The sequence below is a fragment of the Peromyscus californicus genome, unplaced genomic scaffold (genome assembly GCF_007827085.1).
Source record: "Peromyscus californicus insignis strain IS unplaced genomic scaffold, ASM782708v3 Scaffold_6__1_contigs__length_162567912, whole genome shotgun sequence".
Taxonomy (NCBI): domain Eukaryota; kingdom Metazoa; phylum Chordata; class Mammalia; order Rodentia; family Cricetidae; genus Peromyscus; species Peromyscus californicus.
The window spans coordinates 36,296,692-36,307,711 of NW_026294584.1; the positions used below are offsets into that span (position 1 = coordinate 36,296,692).

Below are 11,020 nucleotides of genomic sequence, written 5' to 3' on the forward strand. Positions count from 1 at the left end.
CTAAATCTAATCCTAAGGATACAATCAGACTAGTTCTATTCAGAAGCAGAACATGCAACAGGTCAGCTTCCTAGACTCTTCAAAAAGGAATCAATGTCATTAAAATAAAATCAGAAAAGGAGGAGATGCCCCAGATCACAACTAAAGATACAGAACAATAGCCTATAGGAAGCTTAGGTAAGCCTCAACTGAGCCAGTGGGGAATTTGAACACAGACCATATGAGAAGCAGGGCAGCCTGCCTAAATATCTGCCATCCCAGCACTTGGGAAGTAGAGGAACAAGGGTCAGAAATTCAAGATCATTCACAGCTACACAGAAAATTAAAAGATAATCTTGGCTACATGAGGACCGGTCTAAAACAAACGAAACCAAAAAAGCACTGATTGTGTTCTTGTGCGAAAATAATACAGTGGCTCTGTTAGAAAGCACTGTCTAGGAGATGCCCAGAAAAGCACTAAATGCTAATGTGTTAGAATATCGGCAACCTACTTTCAAATGATCCAGGAAAGGAAAAGTACATACCTATTCCTAAAACTGGAATGAGAATATAACTTCTGCTATGATTATTTCAAAAAGTAAACAGAAAGATGGATGTAAAGGACTATCAACATGACTGCTGAGGTACAACCTCATGAAGAATAAGCTGTGCCTGAAGGAGCATTCCTGGGTACAAGAATGGCAACTTAGTCTTTGCCTTTCTATTCCCAAAAGTAGGGCTGCACCTGAAGGAGAGAATGACTGAGAGACTCGGAAACTTCTGAAAGCAGACCTTTAAACCCTCAGGGGGAGAACATGTGGAATGGAGTGAAAACAATACTTTTAGCAAAGTAATGGAATTAAAGTGAAAGGAGCACACTTGGTTTCTTTTCAGATGCTTCTGGATTACCACTGTTGTGTTCACAGACATTTCCAAAGTTGAAGGTAGTCACCTTGTCGTGAATGGCCCGTCGATTGGAAGGCTGTATCAAGACCTTGTATCCCAGTTTGGTGATGCCCTTGATGTGCTTGGGAGCCAGAGGTGCCCTGCGCTCCCAGGCATTCACATCCTCTCTCCGGAGAGCCATCACTGGCTTGTGGTGGAGACCTCTGGAGAGGCAGGCTCTCAGCCTGGCCAGTCTTGGCCTCTGCACTCGTAACATCTTCAAGTCTGGTAGCTGTAAAGGCAAGTTTCAACAACAGCACAGAAAAGAGCGGGGGGGCTCACAGATGAGTTCTGGTCTCCTCAGAAATCTGTTGCAAAAGAGAACCAACCGGCTTGGTAGACGTGGGCAGGACAAATCTCTGGCAGAAAATGTGCCTTTAACTAACCAAACTAAAGCCTCCAAAGATAGGTCAATGTAACTTCTTAAATGTTTTATTAAATATGTTTTTAGGACAAAAGCTTAAACGTGTTAGTCAAGTATAGAAAGAGAAAGAGATAACAGATATCAGTATTTACAAACTGGTCCCTAGTTTGATGCTATAAATTGAAATTCCTATAACGGTATACAAGCATTTTCAACGCTCCTCCTTATATTTCTCCCTAAGTTTACTGAATAGGAGTCACTCAGTGTGCTCTGCCCCCTAGTGGCCGAAAGTGAGTGTTTTTGTTTTGTTTTGTTTTTTGTTTTTAATGTCTGCAATAAGATGTACAGAAATAAAAAGGAAACATGTATAAACCTTGATACCACACAATAGCCGATTTTGGTGGCACATGCCTATAATCCCAGTATTCAGGAGGCTGAAGCAAGAGGGTTGCCATGGATTCAAAGCGAGTCAGGGCTTCACAGCCAGACCCTGTCTCAAAAAAAGGAAACAAAACAAAACACTTCATGATCATTTTTCTAGGCTGAATTTAACAAAAATACTGTTCCCTCAACTACTGTAAGTTAAAACCAACCACTCAATGGCATGGATTCCTTCACCACAGATTCTGGCTTCCCTCTCACAGATCAACAAGGCTTCCTTCTTCTCACACTCAGCCCTCTACCCTGCTGGTCTCAACCAGTTCTCTTGCTGCTAGTCAAGTATGCACAATTCCACTCATTTAGTCAGAACAATCATATTTACAAAATAAATATTCTGTGCCTCATACAAATAAGTTTTATATAGGCTTTTCCATACAAATATCTAGATCTAAAAGTATTTACTTTATCCTTTTCAAATGTTTGTATACACCTTGAAACCAAATATTGCTGATAAGTTTAATTCAGATGCTATTGTTTTCCTATGTAAGGTTGGCAGTAAATTATAGGGATTATATATTCTCAAAAAAATAATCCTATCCATGACTTCATAGTTCTAGAAATTTCTTACTCATTACAGACAGCACATAGTAAGCCTTTTTATGTTATGAAGTAACACATTACAGTTGGAATTCAAGCTCTAAGGAATACCTTTCTCACAGATGGGGACAGTGACCAAACACAAATACTTGCTATCTATAAATGTAGAGAGCACTTCATAACAGAACCAGAGGAGAAAGCAAGGAAGACATCCAGGAAGAGTCAGCTGGACACAGCAGAAAACATGCCAGGTACCAGAAATTCAGCAGGGTACCAGTCGAGCCTTTGGCAGGGATGAACTGCATGATGAGAACAAGAGGTAGAAACTGGTAAGGTAGGTAGGGTCCCCAAAATAGTAGTGCTGAGAATGTTCTTGCTGAAGACCAAAACTTCCAGAAGAGACTCTTTACAGGATGAGAGGAATTGAGACAAGTTCCTGAACTATCTGTGGGTAACCCAACTGGAATGACAAGCCCCTCCCCTTCCCCATGCCTCACCCAAGTCTGCCAAGTCCTGTAAAAGCTCCCAGAGTAGCAGCTAGAGTAGTATGCTATTTCCTGGGCCTGTTCTTGCTGTACAGAAACAGAGCTCTCTCCATCACTCTTAAGCTCCCACCTGTGAACTATAATGAACCTTCTGTCTAAAACTCATCTTCTGTGGTATGCATTTCATTCTCTGAAATCAAAACACAAGAAACTGAATGTCAATAACTCGGGGCAGCTTTCATGGCCAATAAGTTTTGTGGGACCCTATCTCCACATGCTAAACTTACCAAGAGCCAAGAAAGGCACAGTTGAACAACATTACACATATCATACAGGTGAACATACCAGTGCTTAATATTCAGTGAAGTATTACTACTAACACTACATGCATTTTTTGCTTATTTATATAATTTGGTTACTCAAAAAACTACATTAAATTTAAGCCCAAGTCTATAACATTTACTGTCCCCCAATCAAAGGACCACATACAATGTCTCATGAACCTGAACATCTTTGTTCCTAAATACCAACTCCAAAGACAGTGTTTCCTTTGAACATGAACACACATACGCACACACACTGCACTTTCTGAATTCATAGGTGACCATATTATGAGTTTCCCTTTAGGGCCCTAAATGAAGGCACGTGCATATGTTCCCATTAGTTAGTGTCCCTTCTTCCAAGTCCCAGCTCAAGTTTGATGATTAACCAAAGTCACCTTCCCAAATTCAGTGACATCCTCTCCTTTTCTGGGGTGGGTGTGGGCTTGGAGACAGCAGGGGACACACATATCATGCAAAGCCATACAGTCTAAGGGAAATAGAAGACAAAATCATCAGAAACTAGGATCCTCTTAAGGAAGCTACATTGACTTTTTGTAAGGAATTCTAAAATTATTAGATTCTTGTAATTCACATTTTAAAATAAAATAATAGTTACCATTGATTAAAAACTATAAACCTAGCACTATGCTGCACCCTTCACAGATACTAACTCATTTCTTTCTTGCAAAAAATCTAACGTAGAGAGTATTATTGTTCCTTCCTCGAAGACGAACAATAGGACACTGGAGTCCGACTGGGTGGTTCACTTGAGCAGAAGCAGAATTCCTAGGATGAAGCTGAAAACCTGTGCTTTTCTCTGATTTGCCAGAGGCCAGGGATTGTGCTAGACAAGGAGGTTTGACACACTGCTACTCTCACCAGCTCTGACTTCAAAAAGAAATCTGGCATCCAACTTTAGTCAGTTATCAGTGCTCACCTCTTGACCTCTATTCCTCTGTTGACTGAAAGTCTTTCCTGAGTCCCTGCCAAGGTAAATTCTAGACCTCTGGGTGTTTGGGGGAACAAAAGGGGCTGAGATTATAGGAGCTATTACCGGTCACTTGTAAGCTGGTGAACTTTGAAATCTGGTCTCAGCACAGAGCTTCCCGGTCACCTAAGGTCATCAAGAACTGGGAAATGGACTGAGGATGGAGCTCAAAGGAAGAGCATGTGCCTAGCTTGAAAGTAGGTTCCACCCCCAGCACCAGGGAAAGGAGGGGAGTTAGCATCGGTGGGGACTTCAGAACGGCACTGACAGGAGGAGGTATTCCCAGCAATGACTGGGAGAGTTGCTCTGTACTGCCTGGTCCAGGACGTCATGCTTTCTGCAAAAGTATCAGGAAGCAAATGCCATGTTTATTTTCAGACAAGGTGGAATGATTCTGGCTTACCCATCGACTCTAGTGAAATCAGCTGACATGACTGAGTGCTGATAAGAGGAGGCAGTGTGAGTGAGGAGGCTGTGAAGAGAACAGAAGAGGAAAGAGCTGGGGAGACACAAGGAAGAGGAAGAAAAGAGAAAGGGGGGTGTCACATAATCAAGGGGTAAGGGAAGACCTTTACTCTGAAAAGTCTAATCTTTTTCCCTCCAACACATTGAAGATCAACATTTCAGATACAAAAATGTAAGTTTAAAAGCATTCTTCTCTGTGCCTTTGTGAAAAAAAAAGAATAGCTCTAAGGTATATTCCTACTCACATAGGATTCATTGGGAACTTAAAGTGCCTCTAACCATCACCAGAGTATCACAGAGACATATTGCTAACAACAGAACACTCCATAGCAATAGAACTTGCTTTGTAACAGCATCTCCAGCGGCTCTTTTTCAGGTTTTCACATTTGCATAGCAAGTAATTTACCAAACGGGCCATCTCTCCAGGCCTTTCACAGATATTTTAATTCTTCTAGTAAATATCAAAAATTCCTTCAAGTTCCTCCAACCTTTGTATAACAACTACTCATGAAAAAACACTTTTTAAACTTAGGAATCACTAGACCCCCTTTGGGGCCACATATCAGACATCTTCCATATCAGATATTTACATCACAATTCATAAAAGAAGCAAAATTGCAGTTACAAAGTAGCAACGAAAATAATTTTATGGTTGTGACCACCACATGAGGAACTGTATTAAAGGGTTGCAATGTTAGGATGGTTGAGAACCACGGCACGAGGCCAGCATAAAAATCACAAAACATAAAGAAAGACCTAAGCATGGTTTCCCTTAACTTCTCCCACTTCCACCGGGACATGAATATGCTTAGAAAAGTACATTCACTATTGGAGAAATTAAGACCAAATGTTCCATCTCTGGACTCTATACTCAGGCATGTCTTAGGGACCATTTGTTTGAAATCTTTACAACAATCCTACTCCCCATAATCCAGTGACTGAAACTACTCAATCACATGAAGAAGTTTTTCAATGCCAAGTTATTTGCAGCAATCAGATATACATCTGGATTAAATATTAAGAGAGTAGGAAAGGGTTAGCATAGACCCCAGATGAAGAAATAACATAACATATAAGAAATGCAAAGTGTCTATATTTGTCTTTTTAGTTCGTTCAAAAAATTGCAGACATATTTCAAAATATACTTGGTACTTTTTTAAAGATTTATTTGTGTGGGTGTGTGTGTGCATGCACATGTGTTGGGGGTGTTAGTATAGCCACTGAATCCAGAAGAGGACATCCAAGTCCTTGGAGTGCAGCTCCAGGTATTTATGGACTGCATGACATGGGAGCTAGATACAGAACTTCAGTTCTCTGCAAAAACAGCCAAGTGTTTTTAATCTCTGTGCCATTTCTCCAGGCACATACATTAGTATTTTAAAACAAAATAATACATACTGGTATATTTCCATATACCATATCTTCCTAGTATATGTAAAGTAACATAGTGGCTCCATACCTATGCTTCTTACCCATTTCCCAGACCATAGTGTTCCTGGGAATTTCAAGAGTTCCAGTGTCAACAGAGAATCTAACAATGGCTTAGTTCTAACTAAGCCAAATCCCTCCCAACTCCAAGGCTTGTTGGAACCAAGCCTGGAATTGCAAAGGCACGGCCCCAGATTTTCACTTCCTCTTCCCCAGTACATTTCTCGAATGCTTCCATGTTGAACCTATTATAAAAGTGCTAGCCAAATGGTTAAAGAACATAAAATAAAAATAAAAAAAATAAAACTTAAAATCACCTGGACTGTGACGGTTAATCTTCATTGTCAACTTGACTAGATTTAGAACGCCCTAGGAGACACACCTCTGTGTGTGTCTGTGAGGCATCTCCAGAGAGGTTTAATGGAGGGCAGACCCTTCCTGAATGTAGGTGGTGCCATCCCACAGGGTAGGATTCTGGGCTGAGAAAAAGGAAAGAGGGGCAGCCTGAGCACCAGTGTTCATCTCTTTCTACGTCTTGACTCTGGACCACACGAGATCAGCAACCTCACACTCACACTCTCATGTCTTCCCTCCATCATGAATTTCATCCCTATAAGGTGAGCCAAGAAAACTCTCTTTCCCTTCAAATTGCTTTATCGGACATTTTTGTTTTTGTCACAGCAACAAAAGTAACTACAGGGAGACTTTGAAGTCTCTTCCTGTTAATTTATCTGGTCTTAGAATATTCATATTGTCTCAACCCCTCGGCTGCTGTCATGCAATGACAGAAAAACCTGACTCTTTTAGCTCACAGATTGAGACTCAGTGAAATGCAAAACAAAGTTCTGAACTGCAGTGCAAACCAAAATGGTTATCTGCTGCATTCATGTTGTACTCCAGGGTAGGAAGTAGGATTTATTCCCTTCTGTATTCCAAGCAACTGACACATCAAAAAACCTCAAACATTTTTTTTAAAAAAAGAATAAATTTATTTCACAATTAGACAACTCTAATACTAATGTACTATGTATTTTGAAAACCTAGAAGAGAATTTGACAGTATTCTTAGTAAAGAAATCCCAAATGTTTGAGATGATGATATATTTATCCTGATTCAAATAGTATATGATATATGCATGTTATCAAAACAGCACATGATACACACAACACACACACACACACACACACACACACACACACACACACATAGTGGCTTTATAATTTTTGCAAGCCAGGTAAAAATTTTAAATTATTTATCTTAAAATAAATGAGAAATTTTAAGAACTCATCACAAAAACCTATGCAGCAGAGCATGCATGATAGATAAATAAGAACTAGATTGTCGATGCATCTTCCCCACCCCAGACACACACACACACACACACACACACACACACACACACACACACACACACGGGGGGGGGGATTAAATAAGGTTTAAACATAGTTTTTTAAAAAGAAAAGAAAAAGTCCCTTTAGGAATATTATTCCGATTCCATTAAGCTCAGTAGAGAGTGGGCAATGTGGACTACAGGCGTATTGGAGTTTTAGAATATAAATCAGCCTGTCCATATCCAGCTGAAGTGCACTACACAGAAAAACAAACCACTAAGACAACACAGAGGAAGGCTGGGCACCCACCTAAGCCTCCAACAGTGTATCATTAACCACCCTAACCCCTAACCCCTAACCAGAAGCCAATGTTTCCAACAGGAGACAGATGCCAAGGAGTTCAGGCTCACCTCCTTGAAATGGTCCCAGCACCTGAATTTACTCTATGAACCTGATTCACACCTTACTTGTCTGTGAATCATCTACAAAATCCAACTAACCCTCAAGGCTGTTGTGAACGTTCACTAGCAACCTGAGCCAGTCTCATATGCTCTAAACAACGAATGTGAAGACAGGAAAAAGGTCCAAGCCCGCTGATGCCTCCAATGGGAGCATAGCCACACCCCTAGTAGAAGACACTACTTGCCCTTGCTGTTTGCCACACTGTGGTAAATTATGCTTCTCAGAAAGAAAAAAAATAGAACCCAAACTGAAAGAGCCTGTCTTGAATGCCACTCTTTAGACACAGGTGAACATGTAAAATTCATTACCATTTTAACTCTATTTCAACAAGTTTAAGACAGTTTTTCACATTTTTAGCATCTCTAAAGTAGGGATGCATCTTAAATTGAAGACACCTTAGATTCAATGAATACAGTAGTTGTGATAAGAAATATGGTTTTCTAGAACCTTGGGAAAATACCTCCAATAAACAAACTCAATCTCTGTCTTCCTAAGACACTGCAGAATAACAACCAGGTTACACAGCCAACAAGTTTATGCAGCCTTAGGTCCGCTCACCTTCATGGCAGGGAGGAGTGAAGTGGCAAAATACACACACACACACACACACACACACACACACACACACACACACACACACCATGCCATCTGTGTTTTGTACAAAGAGTTGGAAGGACTCCGTGTACATCACTGACCATTCAGTGCGGTGTGCAGAGCCTCATAACGCTGGTCCCAGCTACATATTGCTCACATTCTCACAATTCATGACCCATAATATCCAAGAAACGTCAGTCTCTACTGATTTAGGAATGAATTCATTTATTCATCATCACCGTTTCTCCCTCCTCCTCCTCCTCCTCCTCCTCCTGCTCATCCTCCTCTTCCTCCTCCTTCTCCCCCTTCCTCCCTCCCTCCCTCTTCATTCAACCAGGCAGAGTCCTTAACAAAGTGTGTCCAAAGAGCCTTCTCCTTCAGCATTGGCCTGGCCTGCCCAGCTGCCCAGGGTATCTACCGAGAGTTTTAGAGACCAGAAACCCAACTTGCTCAACTTTCTCTCTCATGCCTATGACAATTAAGAGTACAGACTGACTCAGCTAGGTCTCTAGCTCCGACAGAGTGACCAGCCCTAAACCTGAAGCTAGGCATGGGAAGTTCGGTGTCACAGTTCCGCTGAGCCAAGGGTGGGGGCGGGGGATTCAGGGAGAACCTTGCTCCCTCCATCAGCCACCGCCGGCAAAGAAACTTTCAGTCCAAGAATAAATAAGTTATCCGCTCTGCAAACTGTAATTCCAACATCAACCCATATTCCCGAGCAACGGCGCCACAACCACCAGCGCCCATCCCCGGCAAAGTGCTTCGCCCCCCTCCCCCTTCCTATTCAGAAGCCGAGGAGCTCAACCCACCGCCCTTCCTCCCTTCAAGAAGGTTGGGCGGAGAGGCCTAAAGCTTGTCCCCCTCCCTAGCTCTTTCACAGCGGGGCCCTAGGCGTCCCCGTGCCGCTCCGGGACTGAGGCCGACCTCCGGGCCAACAGCTGGAGTCCCGCGGTTGAGCTGGGAGCTCCAAGTGCATCCTGCAGGCTGGGATCGCGCCTGCATCTGCGTCGCCCTCCGGGCTCCCTTCTCACCTTATGGGTTCTGAATAGTCCCGCGCAGCCCAGAGATCCTGAGTCTGGATCCTAAGGTCTCTAATTTCCCTGCAAAAAAAAAAAAAAAAAAAAAATTTTTTTAATTGGCTTGGGGGGCGGGGGGCGAGGAGGAGGTGTTTGCTCAACTTTAAAGTACGTCACAAGTCTTCCCTCCTGCAGCCAATCAGCGGCAGCCTCGAAGGAACAACCTTCTCTTCCGCCAATCGGCGGCGCTGCCAGGTACTAGGTCATGCCCGGCCCCTGTTCTACCCTAAGGTTCAACAGCCTGAAAGATCTCTGACCCCAGAGATTAACTCAGATCCTCCCTCGATGGTTATTGACCAGGTTTGTAACGACCCGTGGCGGAAAGCAGACGAAGACAAAAAGAACGAAAGAAATGTCTGGACAGCAACTACTAAGTAGATTAGCGTATCTTCCTGGAAAAAGTCGCAAGCGCAGGTGTCATTTGTTTTATGAAACGCACCTTTTCACAGCCTGTAACAGGACTAGGAAGTCCAGTCCGATGAGAATTCTGGTGTGTTTTTCGAATCCTGATAGCTGAGAACCCGAGGACATCACATTCAAGGAACAGAAGTTAGTGGATGACGAATGTATTACAGAGTCCAGTGTTGGTGAAGAATGTGTTTCCAAAAAGACTAGCCTCCGAAATAGCGGAGACTCGGGGTAATAGTCGGAAGGACATCATCCTTCCTGTTTTCACGAGTTTCTCCCCCATCTAGACTTGAGAAGGCAGGTCTCTGTAAATAAGTCTAAAGTGCTGGATAGTTTATCAACTCGACATAACATAGCTATCAGAGAGGAGGGATCCTCATCAAGAAAATGTCTCCATAAGATCTGGCTGTAGGCAAGCCTGTAGGGCATTTTCTTAATTAGTGATTCATGGGGGAAGCCCATTGTGGTCAGTGCCATCCCTGGTTGGTGATCCTGGTTTCTGTAGGAAGGCAGGCTGAGTAAGCTATGGGAAGCAAGCCAGAAAGCAGCACTCTTCCATGGCTTCTGTATCAGCTCCTGCCTCTAGGTTCCTGCTCTAATTCAGTTCCTGCTCTAACTGCTTTTGATGATGAACTGTCCTTTGGAAATATGAGCGAAATAAGTCCTTTCCTCCCCACATTGCTTTTCGCCATGGTGTTTCATCACAACAATGGAAACCCTAACTAAGATAGCTGGTACCAGGATAGTAGGGTATTGCTGTGAGAGACCTGCCCTCGGAGAGGATTGTGGGAGGACTTTGTAACTTTGGAATAGAAAAGCCATTGACTCTTGAGATCTCAGTGGGCTGTTCTGTAGGAGCTTGGAAGATAAGAATGTTGAGGGCGATGCAGACAATGGAAGCCTGGCTTGTGAAGCCTCAGAGAAGTTTAAAGACTCTATCAGGGCCATTTGTTATTTTGAATTAAGATTCTGGGGCACTGGGGCACTGGGGCACTGGGGCTGAAGCATCAGCTGTGATTAAGGAGATACCAGAACTACTAAAGAGAAATCTTGCTTTGCTGGAATACTCAGGGCAGGTCAGCTGGAGCTGAGAGATTAGAAGTGATTAAGCAGGGACCAGCATCACTGAGGTGAGATCTTCTGGTAAGTGTTTTCCTGGGAGTCAGTACACAGAAGCTGTGTTCCAGACATGGC

General features: G+C 42.8%; 1 protein-coding gene across 4 annotated transcripts in view; it reads right to left on the bottom strand.

Moving 5' to 3' along the window:
* Positions 1-9,464, bottom strand: part of Aass (aminoadipate-semialdehyde synthase) — a 55,924-nt gene extending 46,460 nt beyond the window's left edge. For 2 of the 4 annotated variants that reach the window (XM_052720830.1, XM_052720834.1), the window contains exons 1-2: positions 9,374-9,464; positions 932-1,156 (exon numbers count right to left, since the gene is read on the bottom strand). In XM_052720830.1, the coding sequence (XP_052576790.1) occupies positions 932-1,141 (210 nt within the window). In that variant the 5' untranslated portion in view covers positions 1,142-1,156; positions 9,374-9,464. Of the gene's footprint in view, positions 1-931; positions 1,157-4,465; positions 4,562-6,272; positions 6,435-9,373 lie in introns of all 4 variants that reach the window. The other 2 variants (XM_052720832.1, XM_052720833.1) reach the window with 2 other exon arrangements.
* Between the last annotated feature and the right edge of the window lie 1,556 nt (positions 9,465-11,020).